This window comes from Diceros bicornis, chromosome 18, assembly GCF_020826845.1.
Source record: "Diceros bicornis minor isolate mBicDic1 chromosome 18, mDicBic1.mat.cur, whole genome shotgun sequence".
NCBI lineage: Eukaryota > Metazoa > Chordata > Mammalia > Perissodactyla > Rhinocerotidae > Diceros > Diceros bicornis.
Genome location: NC_080757.1, coordinates 25,979,117 through 25,995,745, shown reverse-complemented (window position 1 = coordinate 25,995,745; position 16,629 = coordinate 25,979,117). Strand labels below are relative to the sequence as shown.

General features: G+C 55.2%; 2 protein-coding genes across 3 annotated transcripts; both read left to right on the top strand.

The window, feature by feature from the left end:
- Nucleotides 1-254: 254 nt before the first annotated feature.
- On the top strand, nucleotides 255-8,794 carry DHRS11 (dehydrogenase/reductase 11). 2 transcript variants are annotated; one of them, XM_058560476.1, is made up of 7 exons: nucleotides 255-530; nucleotides 3,271-3,480; nucleotides 6,128-6,222; nucleotides 6,885-7,014; nucleotides 7,665-7,757; nucleotides 7,957-8,022; nucleotides 8,130-8,794. In XM_058560476.1, exons 1-7 carry the CDS (start codon nucleotides 384-386, stop codon nucleotides 8,163-8,165), a joined length of 777 nt encoding a protein of 258 aa, XP_058416459.1. In that variant the 5' UTR covers nucleotides 255-383; the 3' UTR covers nucleotides 8,166-8,794. The 2 variants fall into 2 exon arrangements, with proteins under 2 accessions (XP_058416459.1, XP_058416457.1); XM_058560474.1 differs by having other exon boundaries at nucleotides 256-530; nucleotides 8,147-8,794.
- Nucleotides 8,795-9,520: 726 nt separating this feature from the next.
- On the top strand, nucleotides 9,521-13,548 carry MRM1 (mitochondrial rRNA methyltransferase 1). The gene is made up of 5 exons (XM_058560472.1): nucleotides 9,521-10,428; nucleotides 10,629-10,722; nucleotides 12,362-12,494; nucleotides 12,596-12,715; nucleotides 12,916-13,548. Exons 1-5 carry the CDS (start codon nucleotides 9,881-9,883, stop codon nucleotides 13,086-13,088), a joined length of 1,068 nt encoding a protein of 355 aa, XP_058416455.1. The 5' UTR covers nucleotides 9,521-9,880; the 3' UTR covers nucleotides 13,089-13,548.
- Nucleotides 13,549-16,629: the final 3,081 nt, after the last annotated feature.

Here is a 16,629-nt window from a genome sequence, read left to right as displayed (position 1 = left end):
GCCCCAAGGGGAAGACCTCACCAGGGGAGCAGGACAAGACTCCAAGACCCTCCCGCGGCAGCCCGCGAGCAGCCGGCAGCAGGGTTTCCTCCGCGCGGGGCGAGGCGGGACCGGAAAGGGCGGGGCCGTACCGGGCGGAGGGCGCGTGGCGCGGGGCGTCCCGGCCGCGGCCGTCCTCCCGCCGGATGTGGCACGTCGCCGAGGCGCGGAAGGTGGAGCCCCGGCCGGAGGCTGGGCGGGATGGAGGCGGGTCCAGGCGCAGCTCGGACAGGGGCAGGTCGGCGGCGGTGACAAGAGAGCGGCCGAGCCCCTGCGACCCGGGGCGGAGCTCCGCGATCCAAGTGCCTGGCTCGCGGAGTGAGGTGGGCGGACGGCTCGGGACCATGGCCAGGGCCGGCATGGAGCGGTGGCGTGACCGGCTGGCACTGGTAACCGGAGCCTCGGGAGGCATTGGCGCGGCTGTGGCCCGGGCCCTGGTCCAGCAGGGACTTAAGGTGGTGGGTTGCGCCCGCACCGTGGGCAACATCGAGGTAAGGCCTGGCCCGGGAGCGGGTCGCTCTGGGGGGCGTCGTTTCCGCCGGGGTTGGGCTCCGGGTGGGGGAGGGGGAGTAGCCAGAGCCAGGCTGTGACACTGCCCTCACTTGCCTGCCACTCCAGGGCCATTTGCAGCGGGTTCGGGCAGGAGGGATGGATGTCTAGTAGGGCAGACCTCTACCTTCGCTTTTTTAAGTCCCATCTTTTAAGGAGCCTTTTCTCCTGACAGCCCCTACTGCAGTGGACCTAATCTCTGACTCTCCGGCATCTTTCTCCTTCTCCCCTCCCTGCCTGCCCAGGATATTGGGCTGAGGAAAGGGGAAGACAGAGATCAGGGGCTAGGTAGGCAGCTAGGAAGAAGGAAAGACAGCTTTCTAGCCTCAGTGGCTAAGTTGGCTACTAGATTGCTTCCTCTGGTCCCCAGACCTAGCCCACAAAGCCAAGCAAAGTGGCTGGCCAGCCAGATGAGCAGGAGCTAGAGATTTTGATCATGATCATTTTTCATCCTGGACTGAGGGTGGGGTTGTGGTGGGAGTGGAGCTTTTCTGAAGAGGCTCAACCCCCCCCCCGCCCCCCAAATCTGAGGGTTAACCCCTACCCAATGGGTAGAAGGGACAAATGGGATATTCATAGGTAGACCTTTTTCCAATTTCACTGTCCTAGGTGGGACTGAGTAGGTGAAACAGGGCTTTGAACATGTCAGCCCTGAGGGGACAAAGCAAAGTGGAACTGGAACTCCTGGTTTTTTCTTAATGGGGGGTTGTGAGCCCCGACAGTTGTGAGCAACAAGAGCTCAGAGAAAAATGAAATGAAGTTGGCCATGTTAGAGCAGGGAGGAAGAAGAGGAGAAATTTCCATCATAAGTCATCTTTGGATTTGCCCCTGGGAAGATGATTCTCAGATTTGGGCCAGTGCCTAGCTGTAGGGCTTCATCTCCACCCTTGCTCAAAGTCCCCTGGCAGGGCAAGGGTAAGGAGGCCTTGGGTGGGGACAGAGGGAGAAGGTATACAGGAAGGAGGACTGTCCCCTCCCCTGCTGCTGACCAAAGGTACACTTTATAGCCTCCTAGATAGTCCCAAGGTCACCTGGCTACACCATTGCCCTACTCTGCCCCTCCCTTTTTCCTATTCTGAGGAGCTCAGAGCCCAGTCCCAGCCTTGGAGCCTAGGCGGTCAGGCTAGGGATTAGACCACTGGCTTCCCTTTTAAAGACACTCTTGCCATCTCTTCCTACTCCCCTGCCCCAAACTAGCCAGGAAAGGGCGTCCCTGAGCCCCAAGGGGATCCCCAGGCTGATCGCTCAGCCCCAGGTGACTCCTTTAATGAGGGGAGAATGCCTCTGCTGTGAGGGCACTGACATGATTTCAGGTCATTTTTGGACAGGTGGGGCAATGAGAAGGCAGTGACAGGGAGAAATATATTCTCAGTCCCTCCATTCTGGCTCTCCTGTGGGGGCTTTGCATCTGGAGGAGGAAAGGAGAGGTTACATGCTAGGGGAGGGGAGGATTCCAGGCTTCCAGGCTTCCTTGCCCACAGTCTGCTTTGATTGATTGATATTAAAACAGAGTTTGAGTTCTGGCTTCCTACAGAAAGAAGCCCTGTTTCCTGAGGTGGTCATGAGTAGGTGAAATTGGCTGAAGAGGGGTTTCTGAGTGCCAGAAGAATATACTTTTCAAACTTACAGAAAGTCAAAGGAGGAAGGAATTTTCTAGGTCACCTGATCCAGCCCTTTATTCCCAGCTTGGTTTGAGGGGAGGAAGGGGCTCCAGGCCAGGGCAGCTGGCCAAGGTGGCCTTCCTCTAGAGCACCCCACACGCCTGACCCTCTCCCTCCCACACATGTACACAGTCACCTTCACAAGACTCAGGTGCCCAGTCACTGGCCTCTGAGGCCACACTGCTTGTTTTCTTCCTGCTTCTGAATGTCAGCTTCCCTCACAGCCATCTCTCAGTGGCTCTCCTTTCTCAGGTCTTTCAGGGCTCCTCAGTGCATCACCTGGTGATGCACAGGTGGTGCCCAGTGTCACCTGCCACCTGACTTGCCTCATAGTCTCCAGAGAAACCTTGGGGTAGAGGCTGGTGCAACATGGGACAGAGAGAAAGAATCTGTCCTGACTTCCTGGCCCCTCCTATAGGTAGGGTGAGGGTAGATTGGCAGTTGGGCTTGATTTAAAAGTACGTGTGAGAACTCCAAGCCAACTGGCTGCAGCTTGTGGAGGGCGAGTGACAGTTCAGATATAAGCCCTTCTGGGAGAGACTGGGTGAGGCAATGGGAAAGAAGAGAATCGAGGCCCTTGTGTAACCAGCTCACTGACTCCTGGGACGGGTGGAAGAGGTGGGGTGAGAGGTGCATCTTACCTATGAGTGCAAAGGTGTTCCTGTTGCAGGGAGGCAGAGAAGAGGTATCACTCCATTCCTAGGACCCTGGCTCCTTGTCTGGCCCCTCAGAGCCCCAGCCCTCCTCCCTGTTTAGAACTAAAGACTTGAGTTTATCCCTGAGATTCCTCCACTGATGATTTCAACTTTCCCCTCCCTTGCTCAGGGAGTGCTCTCATCCCCTGGACTTTGACCAAAGAGGACAAGCTTTGGGGATGGGCAGTCCCATCATCTATGTGGCTGAGAGGTGGCCGCCAAGGAGAGAGTTGTATGAGTGGTGACAGCGGAGGGAGCTTGTCTCTCTGTGGGGAGGTGTGGGAGTGAGCAGCTCACCCTGGTTAGACCCCTGTTGGGTTTCCTAGGAGCTGGCTGCCGAATGTAAGAGTGCAGGCTACCCCGGGACTTTGATCCCCTACAAATGTGACCTGTCAAACGAGGAGGACATCCTCTCCATGTTCTCGGCTGTCCGCTCTCAGCACAGCGGTGTGGACATCTGCATCAACAATGCTGGCTTCGCCCGGCCTGACACTCTGCTTGCAGGCAGCACCAGCGGTTGGAAGGACATGTTCAATGTAAGGGCTGCAGGCCTGGAGTGGGGGGCTGGCAGGAGAGGAGGGAGCCAGAGGTCTGTGGATCAGAGGGCTGCTTGGGAAAGGACATCTAGCAAGAGGGAGCTTTGGGTTCCTGCCTGGGGTACCTTGACTCTCCCCTTGCTTCTCTCCCTACCAGAGGGACAGTGAGTGGATGAATGACCACATCTTTTCCCTTTTTTTTTGTGAGGAAGATTGGCCCTGAGCTAACATCTGCCAATCCTCCTCTTTTTTTTTTTTTTTTTTTTTTTTGCTGAGGAAGACTGGCCCTGGGCTAACGTCCATGCCCATCTTCCTCTGCTTTATATGGGACGCCGCCACAGTATGGCTTGACAAGTGGTGCGTCGGTGTGCGCCCAGGATCCGAACCGGCGAACCCCAGGCGAACCCCAGGCCGCCGCAGCGGAGCACGTGCACTTAACTGCTTGTGCCACCGGGCTGGCCCCTCCCTTCTTCTTTCTTTTGAGCCCCTGGGGGCAGTTCTTAAAGTCTAGGCTGATTTTCTTCTGTTGGAAGAAAGGTTGGTAGGGGAGAGAAGTGCTGTTTATTAAATGTCCCCCTCGTGTCAACACTGTGCCAAGTGCTTGGGAACATGGTCTTATGTGAAGAAAAGAAACCAAGAGACAGCAGATGGTGTTCTCACCCAGCCCTGCCAGTAACTGTGGCATCAGGCAGGTAGTTACCCTCTCTGAGCTTCAGTCTTGTCACATTTAATTGGCATGAATACACCTATACCATCAGTATCTGAGGTCACAAACTCCAGTGTCCCCTGGGGCCAAGTAGGTACAGCATTATGTGAGACAGGTCAGGTGGGGTCCACAGTAAGTGGGAGAGCACACAGCCACGTACAGGGGCGGCTGCTGCTGAAGTCCAGCATTGTTGCTACAGGACAGTGTGGACCCAGCGTGGCCAGATCTTATGATTTCTTTGAGAGGAGTGGGGAGCCCCAGCCTTCCCATTCACTAAAACCTCAGCTCCATGAGGGCAAGGATTTTTGTTTGTTTTATTCTCTGGTATAGCCTCAGCCTGTCAGCACTCAATAGATATTTATTGAATGAATGAAACCTTCCAATACGTGTTGGAAATGAATTTAAAATGCTTTAAAACCATGTATGGACCAAATACAGCCTTGAAAACATGAATTTTCAACTTCTGGACTGTATTATGGGGCAATATTAGAGTATGCAAGTATCCTGAGAAGTTGAAAGCAGTGTGTAAACGGGATACGCTGCATCTTTTCCCCCACAGTCCTTTTCACATCTGCTCACAGTAGATTTAGCACCTAATAGATGCTTGGGCCTGGAAATGAACAATGAACAGTGAAACAATGAACAGTGAAAATGAAGCACTGCCCCTGCCCTCAGAGAGCCTTCTGGGAGATCCAGGCTGTGGTCCTCACTTGCAGTAAGTGGGTCTTTAAACCTGGACCTCAACTTGCTCATCTGTAAAATGAGAGACTTACATTAAATCCCTAAGGCCCCTTTCAACGTGAACATTATGTAATTCTATTAGGCTCATCTTATGAGGCATCTTTTCCACTCCCACCCCTGGCCCCCACACCTAGGAGATTCGCTCCCCTGGCCCCAGGGGATCTGTTTCTCCTACTCCCTCCATCCTTAGGAGCTGAGTTCTCTGCCCCACAAACCCATATGGCTAAGAGGACCAGAAATGGCTGGAAACTCCCAGTGTCCTTCTGCCGTGAACGCTGAGGCAGGTTCACACCGAGGGTGTTCTGTCCTTATGGCTGGCTCTGACACCCGATAAAGAGAAACATCTAATCTCCCCACTGGTCCCCTCTCTTCCCAAGAGGAGAGACATGAGGACCTGCTGAAAGCTCTATCTCGGCTTGTCCTCATGGGCGAGGCTAAGGGGTGGGGCTGGGCAGGAGCTTTGGAGCAGACAGACTTCTTCAGGCCTCTGTTCCATGAAAGGTGGGGATTTGGAGTCACCTCTGCCAGAGCAAGTAGGAGTGGGCAGGGGCCAAGGAAGGCAGGAAGCCCCCCATGTGTTGGGAGGTCCGTGCCATCCTGACAAGTTACCCTACCCTCTAAAGAGTCTCTGTGCCTAGTCTTGTAGCTGGAACAGAGGTTAAAGGAAGGCATGGAAGGAAAGAGGGTCAGGCCTTCTCTTTATTTGTGGTCTCAAAGGAGGGGACAGGAAAGGAGCAGAGAGTAGCTAGGTAAGGTGGGGAGAGGCTAGGGTCTGTGCTTGAGGAAATATTTTTAAAGCCATTTCAGGGAGGATTTTAGGCTGTTTAGGAGACAGCAGGTCCAAGGATGCTGTCTCAGAGAAGAAAAGACTAGGGTATTTGGGGAGGAAAAGGAGATGGTTCCCTAAGGCAGAGGTTCTACTGTTTGCAGAGGAGACGCCAAAGACAGGGAATCTCCTAGGTCATGGGTGGGTTTGGGGGATTTCCATTACTGTTTGCAGGAACTTGGGGAGTCACCCAGGGGCTGGTGGCTTTAGGGGAAGGGGTACCTAAGGCAAGGTGCCCTGGGCCCATTCTTGGTCTCTGGTAGGATCTGGACACTGTTTTGGAATGCCCCCCCGGGGGGGAGGTGCTCTGTGGCTCCATCACCTGCTCAGATGGGCCCTAGCTGAAGACACCCCATGCCCTCCCTGGCCTGCAGGTGAACGTGCTGGCCCTCAGCATCTGCACACGGGAAGCCTACCAGTCCATGAAGGAGCGGAAAGTGGACGACGGGCACATCATTAACATCAACAGGTGAGGCGGGTGGCCGAGGGCTGGAGCGCAGATCACTGCTCATCCTCCAAGCTGGGTGGCCTGCTGCAGCTTATTTGACCTCTTTGGACCTCAGTTTCCGTGGTGGTAAAATAGGGATTTAATACCCAGTTAACACCAGATGGCACGATTATGGTGAGGGAAAGAACAGTGCATGTCAAGTGCTGGTCTCTTGTTGGCTGGAATGTGTAGCTCAGCCCCTTCTCTTTGCAGCTGAAGCCTGGGGGTTCTCCTGGGACTGAGGTTCTCCATTCCTCAGGCCCTGGAATGAACGCCACCTTTTGGAGAGTACACCATATCACTGGGGAGTCCCCAGTCTGAGGGAGAAGACATGGCCTCTGCCCCCAGAGATCTTCCACCAAAACCGTATCAGTGAACATGCAGGTGAAATTGAGAGATTTTGGACAGGCTGCATGACCAGGAGAGTGGATTCTGTGGTCAGCATAGGGAAGACTTCTAGGAAGAATAGGACTTTCAGGAGTTGGTTGAATAACAGAAGCTAGATTAGTGGGCCATGAGGATGGCCTCCACAGGCCCCCTTGAGAAGGCTTCCCTGTGGCGTCTAGGTGATGGGTGACCGTACAGCAGGGGGCACCGCTGGTCTCTTGGGAGCCTCACTCTTCTTCTTCTCTCCCTCTACCCAGCATGTCTGGCCACCGAGTGGTACCCCATTCCATGACCCATTTCTATAGTGCGACCAAGTATGCCGTCACTGCACTGACAGAGGGACTGAGGCAAGAGCTTCGGGAAGCCCAGTCCCACATCCGAGCCACGGTGAGGGTGTGGCCTGGCCCTGGGGGGTATGGGGTAGGCACAGACCCTCCCCACCCCACACACATTCTGCCCAGGAAGCCCATGGCCAGGGTGTCCTGCTTAGAACTCCTGGGAGTGTACTGGGCACAGAATTCCTGGGCTCTGCCACTGCTTGCCTGGACCTGCTTGGTACTTCAGTTTCCTCATTTCACTGACTTGGACGTGGGAGGGGCTGACCTGAAGGGAACGTGGTGGGGTGAGACAGAGGGAAGGCAAGGGATTGTGGGAAACCAGGTGCTCAATGGCTGGAAACCGGGACTCTAGGCTCTTCCCTTGAAGGCTGCATGACCTTGGGCAACTCACTTAACCTCTCCAAGCCTCAGTCTTCTCATTTGTAAAGATGATGATCTGGCTATGAGGTTTTAAGGGACACCATTTTGTAAAATATTTACCTGGCACATAGTAAGGGCCCTGTAGATGGTAGGTCTCTGTGATAATCACTGGTGGCAGCTTTGGAGGGAGGAGGTGGCTGCTGGACATCAGGCCACCACTGTGAAGATGGGGCCCTGTGGCCTCCATCTTTTCCCTCCAGCCTCCCCAAGGCCTGGCCTCTGATTGGAGCAGGGGTGGGACATAGCTCAGCCCCTGAGCAGGCCTCTCTTTTGGCCCAGTGCATCTCTCCAGGACTGGTGGAGACACAATTTGCCTTCAAACTCTACGACAAGGACCCTGAGAAGGCAGCTGCCGGCTATGAACAAATAAAGGTGGGGCCTCCCTCTGGGCCCGGTGAAGCCAGTCACTCCCTAAGTGAGAGAGAACCCTGGCCTTCAGACCCCCACCCTTCTGGCCAGACCCTTGCCTTTCCTGGAGGGTTGGGGTGGGGTTGTGGAGAGGACCTCAGTAGTGGGAGGGAACTTGGGTCCATTCTGTCCTCATCTCAACCCATTCCCCCGGTGCTTTCAGTGTCTCAAGCCCGAAGATGTAGCTGAGGCTGTCATCTATGTTCTCAGCACACCCCCACATGTCCAGGTGAGTCTGGCCTTGATTGTCCACCCCCTGGAGGAGCCCAACCATCCCCAGAGGAGGAGAGCAGGGAGGCCCTAAGGGGGTGGGGAGAGTGTCCTGGCTGCCTTAAGCCTTGTGCCTTCCGCAGATCGGAGACATCCAGATGAGGCCCACCGAGCAGGTGACCTAGTTTCCTGTGGGGAGCGCCTCCTTCCCTCCCCACCCCTCACAGCTTGGCTCCTGCCTCTGGATCTTAGGTGTTGATTTTTGGACCCCTGGATTCCACTTCCTCTCCCCACCCCCACCAGGGACTAGAAAAATTTTTTGAGGTTTTTATATAATCTTGTCAAATTGTTTCCACTGCAAATGTGAAAAATGGGCTAGGGAGAGGGGGTGGTGCCCTTGATTGTTTTACCTGTTGACTCTTGATCCCCTTCTTGGGCTCCTTGGCCTCTGTTTGCTGCCTTGATCTCTTCCCTTTGACCTGGGGGAGGGACTGTGGCCAAAAGGGAATCTTTCCCCTATCTGCTTGCACCCCACCCCCTGTCCCTCGGGGATGAGGTGGCAGAGAGAAGCCCTCACCTTCTATCTGAACGGTTATCCAGGGCTCCAGGCTTCCTCCTCTCCCTGTCCCACTGCACACCCCCTGCCCTGCATCCCAGTTCTCCAGCCCAATCCTGGCTTCTCGGTCCCCGGTGGGGCCATCAGACCACTCTGAGTATGACAGCAGAATACCAGGGCCTGCCTCCCAAGTGGATTTCACTGTGATAATTAAAAAGGAAAAATTGCAACAACCTGCCTTGGCTTCTGGCGTCTTCTAGTTCTTCCCCTTCTCTGTCATCAGGGGCGGTTGTGTCTCAGAATTTCTTCCAGGTGAGAGGGAAAGTGGGTGGATTTGGGGCATCACTCCTGGACTGTGGATTACTTTAGGTAGGAGGCATGGGTTTGGGTTGGGTCTTGAAAATGGGTAGGAGTTTGCTAGCCAGAAAAGAAGACAACAGGGTGTGCAAGGCTGACAGGCCTGAAAGAGCATGCAGTGTTGCGGGAACAGCACAGAAGTTAGTGCAGGAGTGAGATGGGGCTGAGAAGGCAGCTCCTGCCCTGATCACTGGGGATCTGAGTGCTGAGCAAGCAGTCTGGCCATCACCTGTGGGCCAACGGCATCAGTTGGCTTGTCAGCAGGTGCAGGACAGACAGAGCTGTCACTTAGAGAATCAGCCACCACAGGATAGAAGGTTATTGTGGGGGTTTTGCTGACTTAGAGAATCAGCCACCACAGGATAGAAGGTTATTGTGGGGGTTTTGCTGACTGGTGCTGAGGGTATGACAAGGCAGTGGAGGTGCAGAGGAGGGGCTGGATGCAGGAGAAGCTTCTGAGGAAAATCCCCAGCACCTGGTGGTGGACTGGATGTGGGGAGGGAAACACCGCGAGTGGCCTGGTCGAACACCTTGGCTTAAAATGTCCTTTGCTGGTGTATGGTGAATGCGGTCCTCCAGCCTCCTGGGACCTGGAAGGGCACAGATGGTCAGCTCAGCTGCGAGCACCGCCTACCCCCGGCCGCGACGCGGAGGTCGCTGCTCAGCCAGCCCTGCAGGAGGCGCTATAGGAATGGCCTAGCGGCTACGCATGCGCGATACATCGCCGGCAGGGGGCGGGGCCCCCTGAACCCGGAAGCAGGGCAGCTCACGTGGGGGCCGCGGAGGAGGCGGTCGGGTTTTTGCTACCCGGTTCTAGGCAGTCTTCGAGGGGGTGTCCGCGCTGTTCTTTCCTCCGTCTGAGGGGGCGGGGGCAGCGGTCGGGTCCCCTTCGCCCGTGTTGGGGGCCTGGGGACGGGCCACGGCGGAGTGACCGCTCCCGAGGACGCAGCAGGGGTCACTGACCATGGCACTGATATCGACCTGGCGTTGCTCCGGTCGCCTCCTCACGCGTCGTTTCTCCGGAGCGGCGCGGCGTGGGGTGCGGCCTGGCGGGGAGGAGCTAAGCCGCCTGCGACTGGATGACCTGCCGACGACCCCGCGGTCTGAGGGGAGACTGGAGCTTCTGTTCGGCCTGTCCCCGTGTCTCCTGGCTCTGCAGGCCGCCCGCCGCCGCGTGGCCCGGCTCCTGCTCCAGGCCGGCAGGTCCGGGCTGCAGGGGGAGCGGGCCGAGCTGCTCCGGGTGGCCGAGGCACGGGACATCCCAGTGCTGCGGCCCAGACGGAAGCAGCTGGACGCCCTGTGCCGCTACCAGGTCCACCAGGGCGTCTGCATGGAGGCAAGCCCGCTGCAGCCCCTGCCCTGGACTGAGAGCCGTGAGGCGAGGCCAGGCGACGACCCCCAGCAGTTGTGGCTCGTCCTCGAGGGGCTCCAGGATCCCCGGAATCTTGGGGCCGTGCTGCGCTCCGCTCACTTCCTCGGAGTGGATAAAGTCATCACCAGCCGGAGAAACAGGCACGGACGTCCCTTATTCCCCATGTGCCCCAATATGGAGGCGAAGCCGAGTTCCTAAGCACCTTAACCCTTGGGTGATCCCTCAGGCAGGTCGCCCCATCGCCAGAATTCTCACCCCTAACCCTTGGGGGGCCAGGGGAGGGCAGGGCACCGGGCTTGAGATTACCTAGTCTCATGTGGGGCGTGGGGAAACTTTGCAGCTGCCCGCTCACTCCAGTGGTCAGCAAGGCCAGCGCCGGCGCTATGGAGGTGATGGACGTATTCTCCACTGATGACCTGGCCGGTTTTATACAGGTAATGGCGGGGGGCGGGAGGAGTAAAGGAGCAGAAATGAGCCAAGCTCAGCCTTTCCGAGGGCACACAGCTAGCAGCTGATGGGAGAAGGGGACGTGTTGGCAACGCTCCCTACGTCCTTCTAAATCTCTTTGGGAAGGGGAGGATCTCGGAGTTTTTAAAACCACAAGTAGAGCAGAATCTGAAGTTAGGGACTTTCTAGCGTCATTCCCCTTGCTGCACTCCTTCCCCGGGCATACCTCTAATCCTCCTGCGTCTACTGCAGTGCCTGCTCAGTAGGTCTTCAGTAAATGTTCAGCTGTGAGGAGCTGGTGGCCAAGAGTCCCAGGTTCCTCCAGAGGTTTCCCCCAGAAAGGCTCTTTGAACAAGGACTAGTGTATGCCTTTCCCCTTTTCCGTTCCGCAAAGCAAAACCATCACCACCACCACCACTAAAAAAACCTAGGAAGAGGCAAACCTAAGTAAAGAAACCTCTCTCCTGGTCTGTGCTTCTGTCTTCGGCTGTGCTTCCCCTCTTGGACACCAGGGGGCAGTATTGCCCGGCACTTGGCAGCTCCCCTGACCATCCCCCAGATCTCCCAAGTCTCAGTCTTGGGATCTCGTTTCTCCATATATTCATTTTCTGTTGGTCTCATCCAGTCTCATGGCTTTAAATACCATCTATATTTGAATGCCTCTGAAATGTGTATTTCAGCCTGGATCTTGCTCCTAAACCGCAGATTCACATCTGCGGTTGCCTACTGCTAGTTGCCTAACTCAACAGCTCTTTTTTGCTGTCTAAGGGGCATTTCAAACTTAACATTTGCAAAGCCAAGGATCTGTCCTTTCTGCAGAATTACCCTGCTTGATCCATGGCAACTGTGTCCCTTCAGTTTAGGCCAAAAACTGTGGCGTCATTCTTGATTCTTCCTGTTCTCGTGACCGTGTGTCCCACCCTTCAGTGAATCCTTTTGGTTGGACCTTGAAGTTATTTCCATATTCTCACCATTGCTCATCTCCACTGCCACTACTCTGGTCCAAGCCACCATCATCTCTTCCTTGTATTGTTGCAGAAGAGTCCTGGTTTCCTTGCTTCTGCTGTCAGCTCTCAACACAGCAGGCAGAGTGATTCTGTTGAAACATGTCAGGCCATGTCACTTCTCTGCTCAAAACCTTTCAAAGCCTTTGCATCTCTCTCAGAGTAAAAACCCAAGTCCTTCCAGTGGGCTTTGAGGTCCTATCTTATGTGGCCCTTTGTTCCCTCTCCTGTCTCAGTGGCTCCCTTCCCACTGCCGCCTTGTTGTTCCGCTGTTCCTCACACATGCCAGGTAAGCACCCACCTGTTGGCCTTTGCACTTACTGATCTCTGCCTAGAATGTTCTTCCCCCAGATGTCTACACGGTACTCCCTCATCTCCTTCAGGTCACTTCAGTAAGGCCTTTCCCGACCACCCTTCCACGAGGCTGAGATTTTGGCCTGTTCACCGCCGTATCCTCAGTGCCTAGAACAGAGCCTGCCCGTTCCAGGTGCTTAATAACTGTGGACTGAATTGAATGGATCAGCGAGGGAATGAATACAGAGGCAGAGCCTGGGTCCTCCTCGGCCGGGGCTCTGATGAGGGTTTGGTGAGCTAGCACAAGATTTTTTCTTCCACCTTTCAGGCCACAGCTCGGCAGGGCTGGCTCGTGGTGGGCACGGTGGGCTGCCCGGGCCCTGAGACTTCCCCGTCCTCTGAGATCCCCGTTACTAGCTGCTTGGAGTTCCCCTGGGACCGGCCTACTCTCCTAGTGCTGGGTAGGTAGATGCCCCTGCTTTTCCATGGTCAGACGTGCATTTCCTGAGTGCTTGCATGTCCCGCTGAGGTATCCCTAACCCTCTGCCCCTGTGCTCCGCAGGGAACGAGGGCTCTGGTCTGTCCCGAGAGGTGCAGGCCTCCTGCCAGCTTCTCCTTACCATCCTGCCCGGCCGGCAGCTGCCTCCTGGATTTGAGTCTTTGAATGTCTCTGTGGCTGCAGGTGAGTCTGCTCTCCCTCTGATCACACGTGTAGCTGTTTCATCCTAGACAAGTTTCTCAGTCTTTCTGTGTCTCAATTGTTTTATGAGCCAAATGAAGAAAATACATACTTTTGAGGATGAAATGAGGGAGTGCCTATCACATGGTCCTTCCTCTTCCCCACCCTGTCTCTTCCCCTTGTCCTTTTGTCTGTCTGTGCAGGAATTCTTCTTCACTCCATCTGCAGTCAGAGGAAGGGTTTTCCTGCAGAGAGGAAGAGAGGGCAACTTCTCCAAGACCCTCAAGAACTTTCAGCCATGTCTAAAGGGCCGAGAGTGGCTCAGCATCCAGGACTGTCCTCAGGATCAGAAAAAGAGAGGCAAGATGGAGGCTGACTTGGACTGTCCGAGGTGTGTGTGTGCTGGAGGGCACACACATCCACATGCTCGAATGTACCAGAGCCTCCTGCCTGAGTGTGCACCCAGGCCCCTGTTTATTAACCGCTGTCTTGGGGGACAGGGAGTTGGAGATGGCAGCTCATTAATTTCTAGGCCGTGCTGGGACAGAGGGTCTCTTTCTTCCTACTGGAAGTCAAGGGAAAGTGTAGACTCAGAAGGAAATCGGGCAGCCCAGTCCTTTCCTCTTGAGGAAGAATCCATTTGAGAATGTAGAGGGAGGCCTGGGACCCTCTTATGGGCCAGACAGGTGCAAATCCAGGCTCAAGCCCTGCCCCACTGCAGGCCCTTGAGCACATGGCATCGTCTCTCTGCGCCTCAGGGCCCTTGTCTACACTTCCTCAGGGGGCTGTTGTGAGGATCAAATAAAACATCGCCTAGTATCCAGCAGGCACTCCACCACAGGCCATTCTGTCCAATTCCTCCATTAGGTGGCAGCCTCGCTCTTTGGTCCACAGTCTCTTCAAAGCTCTCGCAGCCACCTGGGGAGATTCTTGGCTGTGGCTCTGCAGAGGCAAGGGAAGGATTAGCAAACACCTCCCCTAACACTGCCCCTCCAGTACCCCCACCGGTGAGTCATCAGTCAGTCAGCCTCTGTGGAAAGAACTGATAAACCAGAGCCCTGGCCTTTGGTTGTCGGAGGTGGTGAGGACAGGGTTGCCGTTTATTGTACAGCCCGACAGATTAGGTCCTCCTCCCTCAGGCCCCACAAATGGAGCAGAAGCCGCTAGAATAAGGAGTTTAGAGCAGTCTCGGCTGCACAGTGGAACTACCTGGCAAACTTTAAAAAACAAGTGACACTTGGGGGCCAGCCTGGTGGCGCAGCAGTTAAGTTCGAGTACACCGCTTCAGCGGCCTGGGGTTCGCAGGTTGGGATCCTGGGTGTGGACCTGCACACCACTTGTCAAGCCATGTTGTGGCCGCGGTGTCCCATATAAAGTAGAGGAAGATGGGCACAGATGTTAGCCCAGGGCCAGTCTTCCTCAACAAAAAGAGGAGGATTGGCAGATGTTAGCTCAGGGCTGATCTTCCACACACACACACACCAGCTGACACTGGACCCACTCCCAGAGAGTCTTATGTAATTGGTCAGGGTGCAGTCTGGGCATCTGGATTTTTAAAGCCCCCAGAAAGGTCTCATGTGCAGCCCAGGCTGAAGACCACTGGAGCAGGGTTTCCCAGCCTCAGCACTATTGACGTTCTGGGTTGGGTAACTCTTTATTCTGAGGGGCTGTCTTGTGCATTGTAGGATGTTTAGCAGCATCCCTGGCCCTCTGCCCACCAGATGCCAGTAGCAACCACCTCCCCTCCAGTTATGACAACCAAAAATGTCTCCAGACATTGCTAAATGTCCCCTGGGGGACAAAATCGCCCCTTGTTGAGAACCACTGCTCTAGAGTGTGGATCTGGAGGATAGCAGCCCTAAGTTCAAATCTTGACTGCTGCGTGACCCTGGGCCAGTTCCTCACCTTCCCGTGCCTCAGGCCCCTCCTCGGTGAAGGGGGACAATCCTACCTTCCTGGTGCTGGGAGGAGACAGAGGACAGTAGGAACTCAGTGCCTTGCACACAGTAGGTGCTCAGTAAATAGGACTGCCTTTTTCTCTGTGAAATGGGTTGATCTTGGACTTCTAATGGTGATGGCAATTTAGAAAGACATTTGAATTTGTTTAAAAAGGGCCCAAGATTGCTTTAAAGTCAAAGCTTTCTTCTCAAGAAGAGGAAGAACCTCTTCATAAGCTCCATAGATCACCACCCCACTGGTCCCCCTTCAGCTGTCTGTCCCCGACTGGCGCAGAGGCTGTGACCTCTGCTGACACGTGTCAACCTTGGGCATGCTATGCTGCCCCCCCATCCCTGCTGTGCTCTTGGGCAAGAGCCTAGTGTTGTTTTTAACCTTGGCTGCACCTTAGAGTCGGGTCAGAGAAGGGGATAGCTTTTAATATTCCAGGTGCCCAGAGGCACCAGGCCGGTTAAATCCGCATCTCTGGGGAGGGAGCCAGGTACGAGCATTTCTTAGAGCTCCCCCGTGGATGCCGATGTGCAGCCAGGTTCAAGAATCACTGGTCCGTGAGCCACCCGCTCATGTCCAAGTAACTGCTTTCAAATCATTCCCGCCCATGCCTTAGCGCAGGCCTGAGAGTTTGGGCCGGGTAACCTTTCGTCTGTCCCTGAGGTTCTTCAGAAGACACTGGTTCCAGCCCTGGCTCCGTGGCTTCCTACCTGGAGGGCTTCTCAGTCTCCTCCTCTGTAAAATGGGGATAGTGCCATCAACACCTGCTCTGGCTACCTGCTCCCCAACAGGGAGGTTATGAAAATAAAATGAGAGCGTATCAGTAAAAAGCGCTCTGTGAACTAGACTGTGCACCCCACGACCAGCACACAAACCTGGATATGGTGGTTCAGTTTATGTGTCAACTTGACAGGGCCATGGGGTGCCCATATGTTTGGTCAGACATGTTTTTGGGTGAGATTAACATTTAAATTGGTAGACTGAGTAAAGTAGATTGCCCTCCCTAACGTAGATGGGCCTCATTCAATCCATTGAAGGCCTGAGTAGAACAAAAAGTCTGACCCTCCTCTGAGTAAGAGAGAGTTCTTCCTGCCTTTTGGAACTGAACATGGGCTGTTCCTGGGTCTCGAGCCTGCTGGCCTTTAAATGGGAGCTACATCATCAGCTCTCCTGGGTCTCCAGCTTGCAGACTTACCCTGCAGAGCTTGGGACATGCCAGCCTCCATAGTCGCATGAGCCACTTCTCTATAATAAATAAATCAGTAGGTAAGTGTGTATGTATATATATCTCCTGTTGGTTTTGCTTCTCTGGGGAACCCAGACTACAAGACTTGATGAAAGTGAACTCAGGTGTCCCGGTGTCCCCTCCCCGTGGGGGTACAGAATCGAGCTCTGTTCTCTAGGACCAAACCCAGCATGGAACCTAGAGGTTGGGGCTGGAGGGGTACTCAGGGTCCAGAGCCTCCTCTCCTGCCCACGGACTCCTGTGTGGTATCTTGAACCCTATCTAACCTGCGTTGGATGTGCTGTTCATTAGCTTTCTGGGTCCCTGTGGTCTGGACCGTCTAGAGGGGCCACTCCTTGGCTCACAGCCAGGCATAAGGGGCTGCTCCCTGCTTCACCCCCTGGGCAGCAGGCTGGCCAGCCTCTAGGAAGACAGGTTCACTTGAACCAAAGGGACTTGAGGCTGTAATTACCTGCCAGGCACACACGGGTACGTAGTTGTGTCATGCAAACCAGGCATTCCCAAAACAAGAGAAAGCACCTCAGGGCCTAAGACCAAGGACGGGGTCTGGTTCTCCTTGGAGTGGCCTCTGGGTCTTGACACAGAGGCTGCTCAGCAAGTGGGTTAAATACATGGGAGCTGGGGGAACCGTGGGTATGAAGGGGGGCCGGGTGGGCGTCCCTCCCCTGCAGGGCAGGGTTGGGACGAAGCCAGAGGAGACAACATTGGTGAAGAACATGACCCT